Source organism: Typha angustifolia, chromosome 13 (genome assembly GCF_048772165.1).
Source record: "Typha angustifolia cultivar Huaian chromosome 13, ASM4877216v1, whole genome shotgun sequence".
Taxonomy (NCBI): Eukaryota; Viridiplantae; Streptophyta; class Magnoliopsida; order Poales; family Typhaceae; genus Typha; species Typha angustifolia.
In genome coordinates, this window is record NC_133251.1 from 4594316 (window position 1) to 4620004 (window position 25689).

At 31.5% G+C, this 25689-nt stretch overlaps 2 protein-coding genes and 1 long non-coding RNA gene across 7 annotated transcripts in view; 2 read left to right on the forward strand and 1 right to left on the reverse strand.

Annotated features, from left to right (window-relative positions):
* LOC140773415 (probable small nuclear ribonucleoprotein G) overlaps positions 1-13976 on the reverse strand; it is a 30985-nt gene extending 17009 nt beyond the window's left edge. Inside the window, exon 1 of the mRNA XM_073115954.1 lies at positions 13885-13976. Within this exon, the coding sequence (XP_072972055.1) occupies positions 13885-13976 (92 nt within the window). The remainder of the gene's footprint in view (positions 1-13884) is intronic.
* A 161-nt stretch (positions 13977-14137) lies between these two features.
* Positions 14138-17962, forward strand: LOC140773414 (uncharacterized). 5 transcript variants are annotated; one of them, XR_012106462.1, is made up of 4 exons: positions 14138-14276; positions 15543-15638; positions 17079-17158; positions 17280-17962. XR_012106462.1 is itself a non-coding variant. In XM_073115953.1 (4 exons), exons 1-4 carry the CDS (start codon positions 14214-14216, stop codon positions 17561-17563), a joined length of 477 nt encoding a protein of 158 aa, XP_072972054.1. In that variant the 5' UTR covers positions 14144-14213; the 3' UTR covers positions 17564-17962. The 5 variants fall into 5 exon arrangements, 1 of the variants encoding a protein (XP_072972054.1); XR_012106464.1 differs by having other exon boundaries at positions 17090-17158; XM_073115953.1 differs by having other exon boundaries at positions 14144-14276; positions 17125-17158.
* Positions 17963-18946: 984 nt separating this feature from the next.
* Positions 18947-24780, forward strand: LOC140774525 (uncharacterized). Its single transcript, XR_012106607.1, has 6 exons — positions 18947-19108; positions 19916-20416; positions 20503-21474; positions 22268-22761; positions 22850-22962; positions 24676-24780. It is a non-coding gene; the product is annotated as an uncharacterized lncRNA (long non-coding RNA).
* Positions 24781-25689: the final 909 nt, after the last annotated feature.

Below are 25689 nucleotides of genomic sequence, written 5' to 3' on the forward strand. Positions count from 1 at the left end.
TGACATGCTACCAAATAGATGTCAAATTTGGACAAGTCTACTGAAAACTTGAGGGCTCGACATAGTGGACTTTCGTCGAACATTTGGTGAGCAATTGCTGAAAACAGAATTGCTAAAGATTAAGAGCTCGACACAGACATTTCATCGAACTATATTATTTATATCCTAGCCATTTATCAAGTTGTTCAGATTTTTTACCGAAGCTTAAATAAATTCTTTTGATGTTGATACCTAATATCTTATATGTTGATTTCTAAAAGTCAAATCTGCATCCTTATGTCCTACTATTTTTTCCTGTCATATTAGCTGTAAGTTATTTGAAATTACAATTTTATTTGCAAAAGTTTTGTTGTTCTAATATTCTATCTTACACATCTTTTCATTCCATCAGATTTGCTTTATATATATTTCTTGGAAGAACTGTAGATTCATTTCTCTACTAGCTTTTCCATATTATGATATAGGTTTGAATATTTTTTACCTTGATTTTGCCATATCTTCGGGCTTTATTTCATGATCTCTTTTGGTCCTCGCATGGTGGTGGTGCTAATTGGTAAATCTATTCCATATTGTTTATTTATAATCTCTAGATGATCCAAATTCTTGAGTTTTAATTGTATCCATGGATTATTAGTGTAAGCTTACCTCCATTGCTATGTTATTGATATCCTAGCTATTTATCAGATGGTTCAGATTATTTACAGAACCTTAAATAGATTCTTTTGATGTTGATACCTAATACCTCACATATTGATTTCTAAAAGTCAACTGCATCCTTATGTCCTGCTATTTTTTCCTGCCGTATTAGCTGTAAGTTATTTGAAATTACAATTTTATTTGCAAAAGTTTTGTTGTTCTAATATTCTATTTAGCACATCTTTTCATTCCATCGGATCTGCTTTATCAATATTTCCTGTAAGTTATGTAATAAAGTTTTTTGCTTCTAAACAATAAGCTTTATCTCATTTTTGGCCTAATTTAAGCAACAATTATTTAAAACCACTCATCAATCCTTTTTTTACTAGATGATGCTCCTATTATGTGTATAATTATTCTATAGCTTCATCTTAGTCTTAAATTGGATCTCATATGCTATTGTCTTTTCATTTCAAAATTTTACTAAACTTTTTCAATTGGACCACATTTTTTTCATTTATATTACTCGTATCGTAATATGGGAATATGGGATTGTTCTTCATCTCTTCTCTTATGTATGATGAAAAGTAATATTTTTCTATCTTCTAGAGTCTCTAAACTATTTCCATTCTTAGATCTTGAATTCAGTAGGTTGCTAGTTTATGTGTGCACGTGCAATATTGTTTCTTTGTGTACAAATTTGTAAATGCATGAGCTTACATGTGCCAGTAAATTCTTTGTCTGTATGTGTACTTTTCCTTGGCTTGAGCGAAAGCGAGATTGACAGTGCTTGTTTGCAGACATATTTCTATTTATTCATTGTTGTGTGAGATCATGCTTGCATACATGCAAATTCTTTAGTTAATGCACCTGCTAGTTCATGTGTGCATTAGCTTATGGTTGAGTGTGCAAGTTCCTCTACATGACAGTCTATCTGTGACTACACAAGGTTTATTCATTTGCGTGCCATGTAGTAAGCAAGTGCACAATTTTATTGCATGAGCATTCTTATACATGTGCAAACATGTGCATGAGCCTATTGTCCCGCTAAATGTAAAACAAATGTGCAAAATGTTCTTTCATGTTGCCGTATGCGTGTGTGAGCTAAATGATTTCAATATTGTGCTTGTGGCTGTCTTTTTCATGTTTGAGGTATTCATAGTGGTCTTGGTACACAATGGTTGTTGGTAACTTATAGTGGTTGTGGTGTTAGTTATGGTGATGATAGTTGCCTGTTCTTATTATTTTGGTGTTTGTGTTGTTGTTTATTGTTAAATAGTTGTTTATTCCTATTTCTTTGGTGTTCGTGGTGTTGATTATTATTATTTGTTCATATATTGATAATAATAATGGTTATCTTTTCACTGGTGGTTGATGTGCTTGTCATTGTTATTGGTGCGCATATTTGATGATGATAGTTGTGGTGTGATTTTGTATTTATAGTTATAATCTTTTTATTGTTGCACGTGTTATCATCATACTAATTATGGTAGTGATGTTGTGGTCATGCTTGTCGTTGTTCTTGTTATTGTGGTGGTGATGGTATGTGATAATGACTGTGGTTGTACGGTATTATATTTATAGTTAGTTATATATATATTTTTGTTGGTGTTATGCTATTTATTATGTTTGTCATTGTTATTATTGTGCATGTTGATTGTGATGGTTGTGTGGTTTTATCTTTCTTTTTATGTTTGAGGTTTTATAGTGGTATCAACAATAGTGGTTATTGGTGATATTTATTTTTCTAATTCTGATATTAGTGATTGTGGTGTTGGTTATGGTGATAGTTGTTTGTTGCTATCGTTTTAATGTTTGTGGTGATGTTTATTATTATTTGTTTATGTATAGATTATCTCACTGTTGGTTGATTCTGTTATCATTGTTCTTATTGTTTCTCTAATGATGGTGGTGCTTAAATGGTGGTGGTCGTTAGCGATTTGATGATGATATTGTTGGTCTTATAGATGTGCTAGTGGTGGTGATGATTTTAGTAATAGTCTTTGGTTATGTTGATCATTGAGGATATAGTGATTTATGTAGTTAGATATTTTTTGGTGATGTTTTTGTATTTGAGGATATTACTGTTACTTTTGCGGTTGTTGGTAGTGATGGCGAAAATTGATGATGAGTGTGCTAATTATGTTTCTTTTTTGTGTTCATGTTGGGATATTGTGATAGTTTTGTCATTCTTAAATTTTCTTATGTGTTATTACTAATGTTGTCTCATTGATATTCATGTAATGGTGGTTGATGTGTTATATTCAGAGATTGGTGATTTGTTTACGGTGACATTGTTTTTTTTTTATGTAGCCATAATGGTAATGATGCTAACTAATGGTACTATCTTTGACAACTTTTTTTTTTCATTATTGTAATGGGCTTGTGTTGTGTCATGCTGTGTTGCTTATTTTATGGTGATATTGTGGTTTACAAGTTACTATGTGATTGTCATTGATGGTGATGTTTCTAATTTTGGTGATGATATTATTATCTTTTTTTGTTAATGGTGATGAATGGTGTCAATAGTAGTTTTGCAATATGGTTGGTTGTTTTCTTAACTTCATAATGATAGAGATGATTGTGGTGAAAATAGTGAATTTTTGTTCCTAAATATTGCCCTATATGTTATGTCATCATTGGAGGTGTTGTTTATTTGATGGTTGTGGTATTGGTGCCTTAGATATTAGTGGCACTACTAGTTATGGAGATTGCAATGACAATAAAATTGGTGGAAATGGTTATGGATCTTCAGTGTTGTTGATATCAAAAATTTGTTATGGACTTATAATCAGAATACTAGAGATGTGGTAGTGGTGTTTCTTCATGCCAACTCTTTACTATATAAATCAATTCTCATTGATATCTTATAATGCTAAATGGTCTATACTAATAATTTTATTTTTTTAATTACTGTTTCTTTGGGGGTGGCAACTTACAACCAATCAACGGTGCGAAGTTGTTAATATTGACAACAAGGAAAGACTTCATCACTCAAGCTGACTGGGAGGTAATCTAGAACTTGTGACAGTGGTTTTATTATTCAATTTGCTATCTAATATGTTACTGTGCAGCAGTTGACTTGACTTCACCAGATGAGATTGTCAAGTAATATAGTGCCTATCAACATCAGCAATGATTAAGACTTTGGGACTTACAGGAGAATGACCTCACCAATTAAGGCTAATTGAGACTTTGGGAGGTAATCTTATTCTAGCAGTGACTTTATTTATATCTAATATGTTCTTCGCAGCAGTTGACTTCACCAGGTGAGATTGTCAAGTAATATAGTGCCTATCAACATCAGCAATGATTTTAGTAAGGTTTCCAATAGAAAAAAGTTACATAACTTGCAGGAGGATGACCTCACCAGTCAAGACTGATTGAGACTTTGGGAGGTAATCTTAATTATACGAGTGGTTTTATTATTGTATTAGCTTTCTTGTTGCTTACCATGTAGTAGATAACTTCATTTGGTAATATTCTCCATGTCATTTTTATTAACAGTATGAGTGATCTAACCAAATAAATATGTAAATCCCAACAAGAGTCATTTTAAGTAGCAGGATATGACTTCACCAAGCAATATGTCAAGTAAGAGTCCTATAAACAATAGTGAATAGCTTCACCAATCAAAGCTAATAACTAGGTATTCTTTAAAATTGGTTGTACTAGTTTTTAAATTTTAATATTTAATTTGTTTTGTTATATATTGAATGTATGCATAAAATTATCAGGCAATGTCAAATTATTATTTAGACTATCAAGAGCAAATAGAGGACTTTACCAGGTAATTTTAAACTTCTAATTCGCCCATAGACTATTAAATGATTTCACACTTGCATATATACTCACACATAAATGTATAATCATGCATAAGCTCGATAATCATTGACAAATCTCACATTAAATATGCTGATTGTTATGGTGTTGTTATGTTAGTGATGGTACCGATGCTTTGGTGTTTGTGTTGTTGTTGAAAAATTGGTGATATGTGGTTTGATGTGTTAATGGTAGGTAGTATGATGGATGTATTGTATAGATCTTTCTCATGTGAGAGTTGGTCTATAGTGGTGATGTTGTGGTCGTGCTTGTTGTTGTTGTTTTTGTTTTTGTTGTGGTTGTTGTGGTGGTGATATGTGATAATGATTGTTATAGTTATATTTACTATTTTATTGGTGTTATGTTATTTAAAATGTTTGTCATTGTTATTGTGTGTATGTTGATGATGATGGTTGTGGTGATGGTTGTGGTGTGGTTTTATTTTTCTTTTTATGTTTGAGTTGTTCATAACAATGTTAGTAGTGGTTGTTGGTGATGTTTGTTGTAATAATTCTGATGTTGGTAACTTTGATAGTGGTTGTGGTGTTTGTTATGGTCACAATAGTTGTTTGTTGTTATTATTTTGGTGTTTGTTTGTTTGTTTGTTTATATATTGATAATAATAGTGGCTATCTTTTTCACTGGTGGTTGATTATGTTATTGTTATTTTTATTGTTGCTCTAATGATGATGGTGCTTAAATGGTGGTGGTTGTTGATGTTTAATGATGATGATGTTATTTTTGTAGATGTGTTTAGTGGTTGTGATGGTTTTAGTGATGAAAATATATAATCTTTTGGCTATGTTGGTCATTGAGAATGTAGTGGTTTAAATTTAGTTGTTTTCCAGTGATGTTTTTGTATTTGATGATATTATTGTTACTTTTTTGGTGTTTGGTGGTGGTAATGAAAAATGTTGAGGAGAGTGTAAAATATGTTTTTATTTGATTCTATTCGTGTTATCGTATTATGATAGTTTTGTCATTTTTAATTTCTCTTATGTGTTATTGTTGATGCTGTCATTCATGTAATGTTGGTTGATGTGTTGGTGGTGGTGGTGGTGAAAAATGATGATGGTGGTGTTAATTATGTTTTCTTTTTTATTTATTATATATTTTTTGTGGTATTGTGATAGTTTTGTTATTTTTAATTTCTCTTATGTTGTTTAGTTGATGTTCATGCAATGGTGGTTGAGATGTTGTATTTGAATTGGTAATTTATTTGTGGTGATGTTACTGTTGTTATGATATAGTCATAATGGTAGTGTTACTTGTGCACTCTTTCAGAATGAATGAATTAGCCATCACAGAATCCATAAATGGTAAAATGGTGGTGTTATAGGGTTGATGATTATTATTTTTTGTATGCTGCTATTGTAATTGTGTTATTCTTTTTTAATTGCAAATTTTTTGTTACTGATTTGTCATTGTTTTTTGTTGTCGCTGAAATGATGATAGTGTTTCTGTTGATTTTCTCTTTGAGCATATTGTTGTGGTAGTAATGTCTGATTTTAGTAATGAGTGTGTAATTCTGTAATGTCTGATTTTAGTAATGAGTATGTAATTCTGTGATGTCATAGTTAAGAAAATTTACATTTATCAATCTTGTCATTTCACCTTTATTTGTAAATGTGTAAAACCAACTTGATGCTTTTAACTAAAAATACCTTACACAACTCAAAATAACCTACTCAACCAGGTGATTTACAGCAAAAAGCTCCTCTATTATCAAATTGGCAGCAATAGACCTCTCTATTATCTAATTACAATTTTAGATCTTCTTTTTTACTAATTTAGTCCTAACAAATTCTAAAAAAACTATCGTGCAACTAGTATCGGTCAAATTATCTCATTATCTTATTTACTAATTTAGGCCTAATAAATTGAAAAAAGACTTCCATGCCCTTTTCTTTAGACTAATATCCTAATTCCTACTTTATTCCATCTTTTTTTTTCCATCTTCTATTTTCATAAATAACAATCTAAATACTCTTTCTCCTCTAAAATAATCTAATTTGGTAATCCTAAAAGGTAGTTGCTTCATTCAATATCTCTCTCATTTTGTTCATTGTTCATCTTCCTTATTTTATATTGATTGAAATATTCTGAATTAAGTTAATATTTTGGTAACTATTTTATCTTGCTTAAACAATGTTGTCAATATTTATGTATCATTTTAACAATATTTTTTACTATAAATTTGCAAATGTGTCTCTAATTAAAATTGGTGTAAGTTTTTCGCATCACCTATGTAAATTCTGTGCTCTCCCTATATAAAACGTGCATTTCAATATTAGCCAAAGTACGCATTAATGATGGTTTAAAAGTCTTAGCATTGTTTATATAAATTATGTACATTGTCTATACAAAATGTGTGCATCAAAATTAGGTAAAGTACGTATTTATAATGATAAAAAAGTCTTGTCCATCACTTATGTAAATTGCCGAAAAAAAATCTTTTAGGTATTAAAATATATAGCTATATATAAAGGCTAAAATTGAAGATAAAAATATCATTATTAAGCTTCTTCTCCAAAGAAGATAAAACGATAATGGAAGATTGCATATATTTTAGAAACTATTATATTAGTAAACATAGTAAAAAATTATGCACATCATTTATGTAAAGTATTTTTAAAAAGTATACAAAACATGGGCAGAAATTTTAGCTAAGGTAAGTAGCAAAACTTAATCGTTAGTTTTTCACCAAAAAATAAAAAACTTCATACATCACCTATGTAATTTATATGCATTGCATACGCAAAATATACGCTCTAATGTTTAAATAAGGTACGCATCGAGATTTTTCAAAAATGTCATGCATCGCCTACGTAATATGTACGCATTGCCTATGCAATATATACGCATTGTCTATGCAAATTATATGCTCTAATTTTAACGAAGATATCCATCGAGATTTTCTAAAACCGTCATACATTGCTTATGTAATATATATGCATCACCTACGCAAAATATATGTTTTAATTTTAACCAAGGTATCTATCGAGATTTTTGAAAAAACGTCACGCATTGCCTATGTAATTGTACATATCGCCTATGCAAATTGTACTCTCTAATTTTATCTAAGGTATGCATCGAGAATTCTAAAAAAAAACGTCACGCATCGCTTTTGTAATATGTATGCATCGCCTATGTAAATTATATGCTCTAATTTTAACTAAAGTACGCATTAAGATTTTCAAAAAAATGTAACCCATTATTTATGAAATATGTATGCATCGTCTATATAAATTGTACGCTCTAATTTTATCTAAGGTCTACATCGAGATTTTAAAAAAATTGTTACACATCGCTTATGTAATATGTACGCATCGTCTATGCAAATTATACGCTCTAATTTTACCAAAGTACGCATTGAGATTTCAATAAAAAAAAACGTCATGTATTATTTATGTAATATCTCCGCATCGCCTATGCAAATTGTACGCTTCAATTTTAATCAAGGTATGTATCAAGATTTCTAAAAAAACGTCACACATCGCTTATGTAATATATACGTATCAACTTTGTAAATTATACGCTTCAATTTTAATAAAGGTGCGCATCGAGATTTTAAAAAAAACATTATGCTTAACATCAACTATGCAAATTGTACGCTCTAATTTTAACCAAACTATGCATTGAGATTTCCAAAAACATATCACACATTTTCTTTGAATATGTACGCATCGTCTATATAAGTCGTACACTCCAATTTTAACCAATATATGCATCAAGATTTTCAAAAAAATGTCATGCATCATAAAATGTCATGCATCGTCTTATCTCCTTGGTATCCAGTGAAGAAGCCTATAGATGATATTTTTACCTTAAATTTTATTTTTTTAATATTTTAGCCTTTATATATAGCTATATATTTTATTACTTAAAATATTTTTTTCTTTATTTTACATAAGTGATGGGTAAGATTTTTTTCATTATTATAAATGCGCAAATTGCCTAATTTTGCAGTGCACATTTTGTATATAAGTAGTGTGCATAATTTACATAGGTGATGCGTAAGATTTTTTCACCATTATCATGCATACATTATCTAATTTTAAAACCAATATTTTACACATTTGTAAAATTAGAGTGGTGTAAAATATTGATAAAATGATATACACTCATCTTTTAAAAATTAAAAAAATTAGCATCTATTTAACAAAATAATGCACTCATCTTCCAGAAATTAAAAAATAACTAACAAAAAACTCAAATATAATGTACTCATCTTTCAGAAATTAATACACTAAAATTGCATAATTAGATTGCATAACAACACAATATTATTATAAATGCACTCATTTTCCAAAACTAAAAAAAATTCTCTAAACAAAACACTAAAATTATCACTGAGTATATCAACCATAAATCATCACTAACATAAAATAATAAATCATAACAATGCAACAACACAACCTACTTGTAATAATAATAATTCATCATTGGAATTTGCATCAATTTTTTAGAAAAAAAAATATTATGATCATTATTAAGTTTGTTATATCATAAATCATCACTAAAAGTCATCAATAACATAAAATAGTAAATTATAATAATACAACCTAACTGTAATAATCATAAATCATCACTAAGTACACCATAAATATTATAATTATACCATAATTACATAAATTAAATTGTCATCTTAGCCACCTTCGAACATAAAAAAAAACATTTAGGAAATACTCCCTTTGGGCGGACTGATCCTATTTTGTTGACCAACTGGATAGGTGATGTCTTTCTTAATCAAGGCATACGGTTTAGCTATCAAGGAACGATAACTACTTTCAGTCAAATGGTGAAACGTGACGTCCCTAGGGCTCACCTGCCCTTGGATCGTCAGATCTGCTGGAAAGTTGTGTTGCCAAAACATATGGAAAGTGCCATCTGTGATACATGAGCAATCTTCATTTTGTAAGACAAATATGTTACAATCTTGCTTGCTCATGTAAGTTAATATAACTAATAAGTTCATAATAATAAATAATAAAAAATTAGATAGAATAAGATGAAAAACAGATAAATAATATACACTCCTCATTGTTGTGAGATATTTACAGCAGAAATTATACTCTCGTTGTCTTTTCTATCAACTTTATTTCGGCTGCATATCTTTTTTTACTAATTAGAAAGATAATTATTTATAATATGTGCATACACAAATAAATATATTTACCAAATTTTAACAGTCATAAATAATTTTATGTACTCAGGTTACTAAGTAAGTTACTATATTGTTAGCATGTTTTATGTATTTATCACTAAATAGAGAAGTATTTAATACTTTTTATATATATTTTGGACATGTTTGCACTGAATTGTCTCCATTTAATACATGTTATTATTAGATGAGTCAATACTCCAAATGAGAAATTGAGTTATTTGATATCTTGTGCCCTTGAAATTATTAATTTAAAAAATGTATATATAACCATTAAATGTTTTAGAAAAGTATTATGCTAAAAAAAAATTCATGGCAAATGAAACTAAATTATATTTTTCTAGTATATTTTTGAAACTTAGTTACATGGGATCCTAAATTGGGCAACTCCAATTATCATTTTCTAGCCTCAATTACAAAACCAGTGTGATTCCTAGCCATGTTTTTACTCATATATTATTTAAATAAGTGTAAATGTACAATGATGATGCAATGACTCTAAAGTTGTAAAGACAAATAAAGTAATACTAATCATAATGCTAATTACCTAAAATCACTAAAAGATTTGTCTTGCACTATTACCAAGGAGCCATAGGATCAAATAAAAATGGTGGAAATGATGAAAAAGAAGATAATAAAATAAGATAACAAGAATTGGACATATATTAGGTTTTGATGTGTAAGAATAGAAGGACAATGTTAAAAAAAGAGAGAGGAAGTATTGAGGAAGAAGAAGAGAAAGGAAGAAAAGGAAGAAGAGAGAGATGAAGATAACCATAAAGAGTTTTTTTGGTGCAAATTGCCACTCAACCCAAAATACAATTACTAGAATATTACACCCAAAAATAAGAAAATAAAGAAAATAGTAATAATAATAATAATGAAGATAACAATAAAGATGATGATGATGATAATAATAATAATAATTATTATTATTATATTATTATTATTATTATTAAAGATAATAATAATTATTATTATTGTCCTTTGACTCTCCCCCTTTCATCACAAACCTATTTAATAATATTATATAGGTACTTCATTTGTCCACCACTATAAATTATATTAATAGTGGAACTTTGCAGACCTCTAAATAATATTACTGTCCATTATAAATCATACAAGCCTTTTAATATGATTAATTGAATTATTATTTTGATCAATTTGACATAAAAGATCTCTTAAATCTAGTCTTTATTATAATTTAGAACCACTTTTTAATATCAAATGAAAAAAAAGAAAGATAATGACATTATTAACCTGACTTACAACCGTTCAATTTTTCTAAACCCATTTACGGTACCATATTCAAGATTTAGAAATAAGAGTGGTTAATCAAGTTTTGAAGCTAACCTACGCCAAGGAATCATGGCGGAATTTTTTTTTTCATTATTATTTTGAGAAGGGATTATACAGAGTGAAGAAAAACAATCAAGAGGACTGGAAGGGAGGGGGAAGGAAGGTGTAGATCATAAGCAGTGGAGTAAAGGCTGTTAAAGTTATTATGAGAAAGACTAAAAAGAAAAAACTCAAATAGGTGCATAAATTAAATTGTCATCTTAGCCACCTTCGAACATAAAAAAAAACATTTAGGAAATACTCCCTTTGGGCGGACTGATCCTATTTTGTTGACCAACCGGATAGGTGATGTCTTTCTTAATCAAGGCAGACGGTTTAGCTATCAAGGAACGATAACTACTTTCAGTCAAATGGTGAAACGTGACGTCCCTAGGGTTCACCTGCCCTTGGATCGTCAGATCTGCTAGAAGGTTGTGTTGCCAAAACATATGGAAAGTGCCATCTGTGATAAAGGTAGATGCTAAATTATAAAGGTAGAACTATGTATATCCTATACAAATATAAGCCGATGTGTTAATGAAATGATAATCCAGTGTAATATTCTTGACAATTATGAAACTTAACTTGTAGAGAAAATCTCGTGTCACTAGGTAGTACGTAGGCTTAAATGCAGTTGTTCTATTTAGTTGGCTGCACAACTATATATAACCAAGAAAATTCAAAGAAGAAAAGAAGAGCAACTATTCAGATAAATGTTGTTAACAGTCTCAAAATGTAAGTAGAAAGAAAAGTCTGATTTAACCTACCAAGACTAAAATTTATAAGAAAAGAGATAAATGAACAAAGCATATATATTGAAATTTGAAATAGCAAATCAAAAGTATTAAAGATAAAACAGAGATACATACATGATCTATGTGTATATGACTGATGATAATAGGTAAGACTAGAAAGAAACCTCAATTATCATCAATCCCCCAGTCATCTGCAAAAGAGCGGCAAATAACCAAATATTTTTAACAACAATCTATTATATCCTTATGTTAAATTTTTAACAACAATCTATCTGCAGCAAACCAGCAAAGATTGAAAAGAGCAAAGAGTAGTCTTTAAAGTTTTAACCACAAAACTTTTTCCTTTCATGCATTAGCCATGATAAGAAAGATAATATTCTTAAAAGAAAATAAGTGAGCCTCAATATAAGAGCATCTTCACCAGTGGAAGGACAGAAAACAGATATACTTTACTTAAAGTTATAGCTTAGAAGGATAAACAAAGTAGTTTTTACAACCTTTTGTGATTTTGTCACATAATTATGGAAAAAGATCAACTAGTTCTGAAAACCTAAACAAATATATCAACTCTCAAAGATCAGAAAAGACAGCAGCTAAACATGCTTCAGGCCAAGGCAATTGCGAAGTTTTTTACTGATCCAGTCTGAGTTAATTGATTTTCCCACTGAATGAGCTACTTAAAAAGATGTATTTTAAATACTGACATGAAGATATTCCATAACTTCTCGACATTTAGAGTGGGCTTTAATGCAACTTAAACAATATTGCAAATTTTCTGAAGAAAATAAACTATACAACCTCAAATACCCTTAAAATGTGAACTTTTTTTTAGTGGATAGCTTACACAGAACGAATCGCATTAACGGTATATATAGTTATACACCATAGTCATCAAAAGACCCATATTTACAGAAGTACATTATGGTTGTAAAATTTAGCAATGCCTCATAATAAACATATAAATGCAATTAGAATAGACAACTTCTAAAATGTACTGGAGAATTGCCTACTGGTCCTCCAATACTGGATCAACAACAACAAAAAGTACATAAATTCTAGATTTACCTCCTAGTCATCAGAATGGCTAATTTCTCTACCATAGCTAAACGGCTATAATATATAAAGATTTATTAAAAAAATTTGGACAGGGTACCTAACTTCAGAATTTTATAGAACTAACAGCAGAAGAATTGTAGTAGGGAAGGGAATAAAGTTCCCAATATATACATTTACCTCTAATATACGTGGTTGGTTGATACACTGCAAATCAAGCAGTGACTCTCTCGTCACTCCTATAGAGCAGATTTCTGGTTTGGGTAGAATAATAGTAGCTTCTATACTTCAGTGATGATAATATTCTCCTCCAGATTTATCATCTGGGTCACCAACCATCTCTCATCTGTCGCTCTTCAAACGGCCAAACTTGCCATTGTCTTGGAGTGCTTAGAACTTTGATTTGACTCTTTCTCCTTGCAGATGTGTCTAAAGTCAAAAAAAAAAAAAAAAAAAGAATACAAAGCCTCTGGAAGAAGAAAATAAGTGATAATCCACCCATAGAAAGGTTTACGAGATTCAATAAAAAGATACAATATTTCACATAGTAAGAAACTGAAGATAAGCTGAAAGAATAATGGAAGCCAACCGCCTACTGTCTTCTTCAAAATCAATTTAGCAGGAACGCTCGACAACTAATGCAGGTTACAGCATCATTCTACCATTACAAATCCTGCAATCAATATACTTTTCCTAGCCAACAGTATATGAGACGACAACTTCCTACAAAACAATTGATAAGTTAATTTTCAAATGTCAAAAGCTAAGAGATATCAATTATTCTGAGATTTATGAAAATCTTTTCCCCAAAAGATGCCTTCAATCTTGACACTTCTGTAACGCATCAAAGTATCAAATTCTTCAAGATTTTCTTATCGAGATGCCAAAATCATCTATAAAAGTATCAAACACTTGAAGATTTTCTTATCGAGATGCCAAAAACCACTCTTTTCAACAAGGAGCAATAATATTTAAGCCAAAGAGTCGCTTACTCTCTGCAGCTTCTTGTCCATGTACCTATTTCCCGTTAACAAATCAACCAGAAGAACAAAAATCAAGAGTCAGTTATCATAATTAGCAATAACAATCTAAAACTAGGATGAAAATAGAACTCACTTCTTGAGATCCGGCTTTAAAACTGAAGTCGGTGTTTCTTGTAAGGATAGGACCGAATTCAACATGAACGAAACGAATTTTTCCAATACCATATGTCCATATCTTCTCCTCTCAAATCACATCACTTCCTCTCTCCCTTTTTTTTTTCTTTTATAACAATATAACTCCTCTGTTTTCCATCTCTCGAAATTTTCGCAATCCTCGTGCTTGAGCAATGTCTCTTCGTCCCTCCTCACCACCATCTCCTCCTATCTCCGGCTTCTCTTCGCTTCCCTCTCAATCCCCAACTCGGGTCTTTTTCTCCTCGCATCTACGGAGTCCTCTCCTCGATGCAACTCCCTCCAAGAAGAAGGAAACCAGCTTCGGCGACCGCATCCTCGACTACATCGAAGGTGAACCAAAGAACCCAATTACCATATCTAGTAATTGAATCCTTCGTTGTCTTTGTTATATCATGGGAGGTTTCTTTCTCTCCATTTCGTGTGCATGTCGAAACATTTACTTTTGGATGTATAAATCCGCAAGTTCTTTCCTTTTGCCGTGAATATTCCTTATTTAACTTTCTGGTAGCCGATAATTAAAAAGCTTAATTACACTTTAGCCGCCTATAAGGCTAGAATATTGGTCATTATCACATATCATTATTTAGGTCTTATTCTTTGTATTTTTGGTCTTGTTGGTTGTGTCGTATCAAAATCACCAAATGACCTATTTAGCTTATATTTAGGTTGTGTTCCAAAGCAAAAGAGGTCGAGGAGAGGGGTTAGAGTTTATGTTTCGGGTACTTGTTTTTTAATTGAATTGAACTACGATAAGGTTGTCTGATAATATAGTAATATCCCTAAAGGACGGTAGAATAAGATGGCTGTCATATTAGAGGAATTTCATCCAACATTTTATGAAGATAAAATCCACCAAAAATTGTGGCTCCTTGTTGTGGTTGGGAATTTCAGCCCCTTTAGTGTCATTCTTTTCCATAACACATTCTGGATATTGATGTTTGCTAGATCAAAAAGCCATTTGACTATGGAATGATTTGGCTGCAGAAAAGTTTCATCTTTTTAGAAGTTTATCTTTTGTTGAATGTATGCTATAATTTGTTCAAGCAAAGCTTTTAGAAGTTTATTTTCTGTTGAATGTATGCTTGAATTTGTTCAAGCAAAGCACACATTCTTGCTTACTGATAATGATTTTGTCTAATTGTGGACCTTTAAGATTTAATTTATTTTACATTCGTGTTGTATTAGAAATTTTGCATTTCATGTTTATATTTGCTTACTGAGTGAAATATGCTCATTGCTTTTAAATGGATAAATTATGGGTAGTTCATATATAGGTGGGTGTAAGTTGAGGAAGTGATATGGAGCACCAGATTTACTTGAATTTCTTATCTCAGCTTGTGAAACTCTATATCACTGTAAATGGAGTGCCAAATATAGATAAATTGGCACTGTAGATCTGGTGCTCCATATCACTTCTGTAAATCTGGTGCTCCATATCACTGCCAATTTATCTATATTTCTTTATTTACATTTCTTGTCCATCATTGTCAGAGTTGATTATCACCGGCTATGCACCTGCATCATACGAGTAATTTAGTTCTCTTCTTTTTTCTATTTGACAAACTCCTGATTTTATTGTATTGGTTCTTTTTTAAGATGGTAATGCTATCGCTGATTCTCGAGCGTGCTAGAATAAAAGCACTAGTCAAGGATAAGCAGGTTGCTGTTGATTCCTTTGGAACTTATGTTGAGGTAAGCATTCCAGCATCCTCTAATATTTCTTTTTTACACGATGAAGTTCTTCTGTGAAGTTTATTTACCACAACCACCTTTTGCTCCGGATGTGAAATATATTCTGAGGTACTCTGGACCTTAATTCTCACTTTGTTCTCTTTCACAATCTATGGTCGGAGATGTGAAAGACAAATCCTTTCTTTCAAAAGCTTTAAGAGGTGTTCGTGTAATAATTTGCGCTGGCCATGTATGTATATTGAACACCTGAAATTCGTTATGCTGATTCCTGTTCTCTCAATTATTTAGTTTAATGGATTTTCTTGTAGGGGCATCATACTCGTGTCATTTTCTATTCTTTGTTCTGGTATTTTGTTGGAGACTATTCATTTTAAGATGCTCTACTTTAAGCCAAGGTTGCTCTAGTTAGTCATTGACTTTGGTTTGGTGTTGGACTTCTGAAGAATTTGATGACTTCTTTAGTACTTCTATTTGATGCTGTAGATTTTGTCCAGTTGAGTTGATATTGTACATGTAGCACTCATAATTTTCAGCCCTCAAATAATGAGGCATGTGATCGTCTTAACTGGTTAGTGAAGTGCAATCTTGATGAGCACCAAGGCCTCATTTAGTTTCCGGTTAAGGGAAAAATCTAGAGTAGCTATTCTAATTTCTTATTCCTAAAATTATAAAGTTGTGCAATAATTATTTTTGATATGATATAAAGTTAGTATAAATAAGAAGTAGAAATTGACTCAAGTACCCTTGTTTAGGTATAAAAATTCAAATTAGAATAATATTGTAATAAAAACTTAATTAAACTATTAGTCTACAATAATTTGGATTTTTAAGTAGATTTTAAGCTATATGTTTAATTCATTATCAAATAAACAAAGCTTTAAAGTATCATGAATGATTAGACAATTATATATACATATAAAGTATATATTTTATATCATCTTTTAGCAAAAAAAAAAAGAAAAAAAGATTGGATGATTAAGAAATGTATCGGAGCTGTATTGGAGCCATATCGGAGCCGTTTCGGAAATTAAAAATAATTTTTGTACTTTGGATACACCTTCAGCCATATTCGATATGCATCTGATACCGGTATGAAGGGGCAAACAAAGTATCCATGCTTTATACGCAAAGGCTCGTTGGATATCAAATAATTAGCTAGAGAAAGAGAAGAATGACTAATGTGGGTATTTAGTTATAAATCTCACTCTGCAATGTTAGCAAAGATTTGTACAATTATCATAACCATTCGACTTCATATGCACTCTGGTAGAGAATACCTGCAATGTTTAATGAAGATTATAGTTTAAAGAGTTCAATGTACAACCTCTTTGTTAATGTCAAGTATTTAATTATAAGCTTGCAAACTTTGTACAGTCGCATGCTTATCTTTTTCTTTTCTTTTGAAATGCTGCCCCACCTCTTCCAAAATTTCATTTCAAGCCTTCTTAAAGAGATGTAAAGATTGGACTTTCTGATCTTCTGATAGGATGGGTTCATTTCTGAAGTTGGGCTAATGAAAGGTGTGCAGCACATTATTCTTCTTTCCCCATGTTCTCACTTACCTTACGTTTATGTTCCTCTAATTCCAATCACCATTGCATGCATTATGTGTACTAATCCTGGGTTATGAATTTTAATAAGGTTGCAGCTGGCTGCTTATAGAGGCAGCAGTGGATTGCAAGCTATACTATATAGCAAAGCTGGCAGAAAGAGATGAAGAAGAGGTGACTACGTCAGGGATCCCATATACCATAATAGAAATTGGTTCATTGCAAAGTACTCCTGGTGGCAGTCAAGGTTTTAGCTCTAAAAGAGGTATAAGAAACAAAGGATGGTTGTGTAGACCGGCACGCGACACGAGAGGGTATTGTAAGGCACCTTTTCTAGCGGCAATCCACTCGCCATTGAGCTTCCATCACCGCTGACCTTCTCGTCGTCGTCGCCCGTCATGCCGAAGAGCTCCATCGATCCAGATCCGTAACTTAACTCTTTATTCAGTCACCCCGACCCGCTCGAGATCTTCTTCCTCCTCGGGCTGGGACTAGGGCCACGATATCTCCGCATAGGACACAACGACACTTTCATATCCCTCCTCTTTTGCGGCATGGCTGGCAAGTGCCGTGCCGGCCAATGGGCTGTGCCATGGCACGGCCATCCATGTAAGAAACTACAATTGACTACAAATACAGCTGTATGCAAGATTAAGAATACATTGTTAATCATCCTTACTTCACCTTACTAGCACAAACAAGAATAAGAGTGAGATAGAACAATTTTGAATTATCTTATTAGTATAGTGAAATTTATTCTGTCTGTTATTTTGAGATTAAAGAAAAATATATATAATTTTGAGAAATTTATCAAAATTATCATGCATATTGTCTGTATTATTACTTATAATTTTATTGTATGGATATTTATCATTCATCTTAGGAACATCTTATTTATATAGTCACTATATAGATAAGTTAATTTAACTATAAATATAATGTATTTTAATATTCCAAAGGTTTTTTTTGTTAGTTCAAGGTGAAATTAAAAGGAGAACAAGATTTTGAGGCCGAGATGAGAAGTATTTTAGATATTTTAAATTCTTATTCTTAAATAGAATAAAATGTTATTTATTCTGTTTAATTTTTTGAGATATTAAAAATCAAAATGATCTTTTAACTTCGTGTATTATCTGCGGATTCCACTAATGAAAAATAAAGAATTCACATAATAGTACTCTGGTGTTGTATAATTGAATTTGGTTAGCTCTACAAAGTAAAACAATTGTCATACCGTTCTTCAAAATATTATAATTACCACCAAAATTTTAATCATTATTATAATTATCAATCTAGTTAAATCTAATTAATCATTATTAAAATTAAATTTGTATTTAGTAACTATATATTAGAAATATTCTATTACTATTTTGTTATAAAACTAATCAGAATGGTAGTTCTAAAATTCAAATAATTTTAGGACGATTATGGTATTTTAATATCTATACGTCTATACGTTATACAACACAATCTTCCTATTTTCCCTAATTTTTTCAAACGGCTCTCTCCTTCGTAATTTTGAATTTCCCGACCTTTTAATTCCAGTCGAGAGCCTATAAATAAATAAATAATTAATTCATCAATACGTTATACATAATTTTCCTCTTTTCCCTAATTTTTTCAAACGGCTCTCTCTGTAAATTTGAATTTCCCGACCTTTTAATTCCAGTCGAGAGCCTATAAATAAGCCCTCTCCTCTCTTCCTCAATTCAAATTTCTCTCCTCCTTCCGTCTGTTTCTCATTTCAAATCTCTCTTCTCCTTTCCTTACGTCTATTCCTCACTTCCTCATTTCAAATTTCTCTCTCTGCTCCTCCCTTTTCTCTGTTCGTCAATTCAAATCTCTCTTCCCGTCTCCGCGAGATTATCATCATAGATGGAAGACGGCGGTCTGAAATGGTGGTGGAGGAGAACGATTCTGGTATTCCTCTCTCTCTCTTCTCTCTCTCTCTCTCTCAGTCTTGGGCTTAATTGATCGTTAGATTTGAAATTGGAATTTATTTTATGTTTATTCTTTATTTATCTTTTCTCCTCTCTTTCTTGTGATTTGGGTCAATATGGCTTCTCCACATTTGTAGGAATAATTCTTGGTCATTTAACGTCGATCATTTAACGGGGTCCTAGGGTTTCGTTCAATCTTCCTTAGATTTAATTTATTTTCGATTAAATTTGGAATTACTTGTGTTCTTGTCCATTCTAATTTGATATTTTATTATGCCTCTGTCTGTCTGCTGTTTCCCCCAATTCTTTTTTCATTTCCATTTCACCTACAAAGTCTGCACTCCAAGATTCTTCATTGCAACAATGAAGAGATCGACGAGGATACCCTTATTGCTGAAGCCTCTCTCTGTTTTCGGTTTGATTTTTACCCTGCCCCCCGCGCTTTATAATTCCTATATTCGTGATTGGGGTTTTAAACGTTTTGTATCATTGTTTCATCTCCTCGTTATTTTAACCTCAAAAGGTAAATGCCATATATTTCATCTCCTCGTTACTTTGTAGTATCAAGCTTTATTTAAGGCACTAAGATGTATTTGATAACTCCCTGTGCAGCGTTATTACCATTTCTTGCAGTTTCAAGAAAATTTAAAGTTCTACTCCACAATAACTCCCAGCTTTCCTCTCTGATAAAAATCGGAATTCTAAGTTGTTGGCATGACAATTGGCTTTCACTTTCAACTTGGTATTCTTCTATAACTTATTATTGATGTGGGTTTTTCTTTTTCAGTGACGATCAAGAAAGTCAGGCGTTAGCTGTTCTTTACTGAATCACAAATGGAAGAGATGAAAGAAACATCCGATCATTACTGTATTTGGTTATAAAGTTTCTTGGTCTTATAATAGCATTCGTGTTGATCTGATCATCCCTCCCTAGGCTAGTATTGCTGGTGCAAATAGGATCTCCTATGAGTCTGACAAATTACTTTCTGTATAAGTATCAAGGAATTATCTTTCTTAATGGAACCCATTGTAGTTTCTTCTATAACTCATCACTAATGTAGTTTTTTAGTGACAATCAGAAAAAAAAAGTTACACGTCAGCAATCATTCATTGAATCAGATGTAGAAGAACTGTAGATGCTGTTCATTTCTCTACTAGGTTACTTCATAGTCCTTTGGTCTTCTAGTCACACTGGTTGATTTGTTTGTCCCTACCAAGCACGTATTACTGTGGCTGAAATCCACCTTTTTACCAAAGCCTTAAGAAATATTATCTCTCCAATGGGCAGGTATGTTCTTGCAATATCTCCTTTTGCTGTTAGTATGATTTTATATAAATTAAGAAATAATGGCTTAAAATGATGTCATTTTGCAGTGTTAAAGACAATTAGATCTTGTTTCATCAGACCCTCCATTAACTAATAGACCTTCAAATCTGAGCATATCCAGACAAGGTAGGCTTTGTAAAGGACAGGTATGATGTTAAAAGGTGTCAAGATCATAACATGCTCTTTGTTTCTTCACTATCTTTAAGTCATCAAAAGAATATAGATTTTAGGAACAGAGACTCTCTCTTTCTAGCTAATTTATGAAAACTATTATGAAGAGTTGGGTAATAGCTTTTGTTCTGATGCATATAAGAAGTGACTTTTGCTTGTTGTGAATAGGGATTACTTTCCTAATTGTGAGCTTAAAGCTGCAATCATTATGTTGTTCTGTATCACTTTTAGTGAAAATAGGAACTCCTAACAATTAGTTTTTGTATATGTATCGAGGAAGCATCTATATTATTGGAATCCATTTCCCGTGCACATTAATTTATGTTGTCAGTGATTCATTGTTAGTGAGTAACAAAACATTACAATCAGGATATACTAGAATGTTACATTTTTCATATGCTACCTCAATGTATCTTATGTATGTACTTTAAAAGTGAATAGGTTAATAATATATGTTACTGCTCTAGGAAGTGAGTTTGTTGAGCATAAACTTGTAAATAATATAATTTGATACTTTACTAGTAACAGTATGTTTTCATGATATATGGAAATATTTTATAATATCTTAGGCCTTTCTAGATTGTGAGCACTTATACTTGGTGTATATTAGGATCGTACACAATAGTTTGTCTCAGACACAATTATGAAAATATTAATTCATGACATACAAATTTCTCCCTTCTCCTTTCCTTTCGTCTATTCCTCACTTCCTCATTTCAAATTTCTTTCTCCGCTCCTTCCCTTCCTCTGTTCATCAATTCAAATCTCTCCCCCTATCTCTGCGAGATTATCATCATAGATGGAAGACGGCGGTTTGAAAATGGTGGTGGTGGAGGAGGAGGATTCTGGTATTCCTCACCCTCTCTTTCTCTTAGTCTTGGCCTTAGTTTGTCGTTAGATTTGAAATTGGAATTTGTTCTATGTTTATTCTTTATTTATCTGTTCTCCTCTCTTTCTTGTGATTTGGGTCAATATGGCTTAACAACATTTGTAGGAATAATTCTTGATAATTTAACGTTGATCATTTAACGGGGTCTTAGGGTTTCGTTCAATCTTTCTTATATTTAATTCATGTTTTCGATTTAAATTCGGAATTACTTGTGTTCTTGTCCATTCTAATTTGATATTCTATTATGGCTCTGTCTGCTGTTTCCCCGATTCTTTTTTCATTTCCATTTCACCTACAAAGTCTGCACTCCAAGATTCTTCGTTGCAACAATGAAGAGATCGACGAGGATACCCTTATTGCTGAAGCCTCTCTCTGTCTTCGGTTTGATTTAATACTGCGTCCCGCGCTTTATAATTCCTATATTCGTGATTGGGGTTTTAAACGTTTTGTATCATTGTTTCATCTCCTCGTTATTTTAACCTCAAAAGGTAAATGCCATATATTTCATCTCCTCGTTACTTTGTAGTATCAAGCTTTATTTAAGGCACTAAGATGTATTTGATAACTCCCTGTGCAGCGTTATTACCATTTCTTGCAGTTTCAAGAAAATTTAAAGTTCTACTCCACAATAACTCCCAGCTTTCCTCTCTGATAAAAATCGGAATTCTAAGTTGTTGGCATGATAATTGGCTTTCACTTTCAACTTGGTATTCTTCTATAACTTATTAGTGATGTGGGTTTTTCTTTTTCAGTGACGATCAAGAAAGTCAGGCGTTAGCTGTTCTTTACTGAATCAGAAATGGAAGAGATGAAAGAAACATTCGATCATTTCTGTATTAGGTTATAAAGTTTCTTGGTCTTATAATAGCATTCGTGTTGATCTGATCATCCCTCCCTAGGCTAGTATTGCTGGTGCAAATAGGATCTCCTATGAGTCTGACAAATTACTTTCTGTATAAGTATCAAGGAATTATCTTTTTTAATGGAACCCATTGTAGAGAAATGAATAGTTTTTTAGTGACAATCAGAAAGAAAAAGTTACACCGTCAGCAATCATTCATTGAATCAGATGTAGAAGAACTGTAGATGCTGTTCATTTCTCTACTAGGTTACTTCATAGTCCTTTGGTCTTCTAGTCACACTGGTTGATTTGTTTGTCCCTACTAAGCACGTATTACTGTGGCTGAAATCCATTTGAGGATCATTTTTACCAAAGCCTTAAGAAGGTTATCTCTGCAATGGGCAGGTAGATTTTCTTGCAATATCTCCTTTTGCTGTTAGTATGATTTTATATAAATTAAGAAATGCTGGCTTAAAATGATGTCATTTTGCAGTGTTAAAGACAATTAGATCCTGTTTCAACAGGCCCCCTAGATGCATTTCTCCATTAACTAATAGATCTGCAAATCTGAGCATATCCAGACATGGTAGGCTTTGTAAAGGACAGGTATGATGTTAAAAGGTGTCAAGATCATAACATGCTCTTTGTTTCTTCTCTATCTTTTAAGTCATCAAAGAATTTAGATTTTAGGAGCAGAGACTTTCTTTCTAGCTAGTTTATGAAAACTTTTATGAAGAATCGGTAATAGCTTTTGTTGTGATGCATATACAAAGTGACTTTTGCTTGTCGTGAATAGGGATTATTTTCCTAATTTTGAGCTTAAAGCTGCAATTATATGTTGTTCTGAATCATTTTTAGTGAAAATAGGAACTCCTAATAAATTATTATTTGTATATGTATCGAGGAAGCATCTATATTATTGTAATCCATTTGAAATTCACATTAATTTATGTTGTCAGTGATTCAGTGTTAGTAACATTACAATCAGGATATACTAGAATGTTACATTTTTCATATGTTACCTCAATGTATCTTATTTATGTATTTTAAAAGTGAATAGATTAATAGTATATGTTACTGCTATGGGAAATGATTTTGTTGAGCATAAAATTGTAAATAATATAATTAGATACTTTACTCGTATCAGTATATTTTCATGATATATGGAAATATTTTATAATATCTTAGGCCTTTCTAGATTTTGAGCACTTCTACTTGGTGTATACTAGAACTAGGATTGCACACATATGTTTGTCTCAGACACAATTATTAAAATACTAATTCATGATATGAGTATATTTACAATATTCACATATTGATGTATCTTTACATTATGACCGCCCATATATAAGATATATTAATGTTTCATATGAATGATATACATGCATTGTTTAAAATTGGTTTTACATATATAGTATGCAGGCATGCAGCAATCAATATTAATATACCAATATTATCTTATAGTGTAGTCACAATTTGATATTAAAATATCAATTTTCTACTTTGATTCACTGCCCTTGGAACCTACTTCACGTAAGTTGGGGATAGTGCGCATGACAAAGGAGAGCAATCGTAGTAGGCTAGGAGCATTAGCTAGTAATTACTGAGTGGATGGAGCAATAGTTTAATTGTAAATTATTCAAGCTTTTTCGGCCATACTTAGTTTCTTGATATAGAAATGGATCATCTTAACAGAAGAATTTATTCCTATGATAGATCTTATTGTCTATTTCGAAGAACTCATTTGTTTTTCTTTCACTATTAATTCCTATTTATGTTGATATTTCTAGAAAAATAAACTTATGAAAGGATTTAACTGTGATAATAACTGTTTAGGATTCCATTTTAATTTTATGTATTGAGAAGCATAGGTTCTACACTTTCACTAATGATAGCTATTTGCATACTTTTACTAATGGTAGCTAAACTGAAGTTCCACACTTTCCTTGATAATCTTTTACGAGCAGATTTTTGTTTGACCAAAGAAAAAGAACATTGCAGTATTTCCTTACTCAAAATGAACATTTGGTTAATTAAGATAAAACACGGAAATATTGTCTGCCTGTATTCTATAAAGGATAGTGCTTTCATCACAAATTCATATGCCCTCTTGATCTAGAAATCTTTTTGTGTATTTTTTTGATTCTACATCATAGCTTGTTAGTTGAATCTACTATTGCCTATGGTATATTTTGATTAGCATTGAATTATGATCAAAATAGAATCTGTAGAAGGTATGCTTGGCTTGTTTCTCAAGATATTGTTATGATGAATATTTAGCTATTTATGCTTAGTTTTTTGTAATATAATCTTCTCCAGATTGACGAGGCCTAGAGGGTTTGTGATACCTAGTTCTTTCTTCTTAGAAACAAAGGTTGATCCGTGAGTTCTGGTTCGAGACTTTTGTCTATGGTATGCTCTCTCTCTCTCTCTCTCTCTCTCTCTCTCTCTCTCTCTCTCTCTCTCTCTCTCTCTCTCATCATATTTGCTTTGACTTTTGTCAACTCTTCTTTCTACCGTCTTAGGAGAATCTGAACTTTTGTGTTGGTTTTGATATTGGCATGACAAGTACCATTCTTTTCGTAGCTAATAGCTTTTCCATATTATGACATAGGTTTGAATATATTTTACCTTGATTTTGTCATATCCTCGAGCTTTATTTCATGGTCTCTTTTGATCCTCACATGGTGGTGGTGCTAATTGCTAAATCTAATCCATGTTGATCATTTATAATCTCTAGATGATCCAAATTCTTGAGTTTCAATAGTAACCATGGACTATCATTGCAAGCTTACTACAATTGGTATGTTATCTATATCCTAGCCATTTTACCATATGTTTCAGATTTCTTTACAGTAGCATAAATAAATTATTTTGATATTGATACCTAATACCTTATATGTTGATTTCTAAAAGTCTAATTTTGCATTTAAAAGTAAAAACTGCATCTTTATGTCCTGCTATTTTTTCATGTCATATTAGCTGTAAATTATTTAATTACAATTTTATTTGCAGAAGTTTTGTTGTTCTAATATTCTATCTAGCATGTCTTTTCAATCCATCAAATTTGCTTTATAAATATTTCTTGTAAGTTATGTATTAAAGTTGCTTGCTTCTAAACAATAAACTTTATCTTATGTTTGGCCTAATTTAAGCAACAATTATCTAAAAAACCCACTCATCAATCCTTTTTTACTAGATGATGCTCCTATTTTATGTATAATTATTCCAATATCTATATCTTCATCTTAGTCTTAAATTGGATCTAATATGCTATTTGCCTTTACATTTTAAAATTTGTACCAAACTTTTTCGATTGGACCACATTTGTTT

What these genes read in the sequence shown, in the direction of transcription:
- LOC140773414 (XM_073115953.1), top strand. Translation starts at nt 14,214, where the DNA reads ATGCAACTCCCTCCAAGAAGAAGGAAACCAGCTTCGGCGACCGCATCC. An exon ending in CATCCTCGACTACATCGAAG is followed by an intron (nt 14,277 to 15,542) that starts GTGAACCAAAGA and finishes TTCTTTTTTAAG; the next exon opens with ATGGTAATGCTATCGCTGAT. An exon ending in CCTTTGGAACTTATGTTGAG is followed by an intron (nt 15,639 to 17,124) that starts GTAAGCATTCCA and finishes ATCTTCTGATAG; the next exon opens with GATGGGTTCATTTCTGAAGT.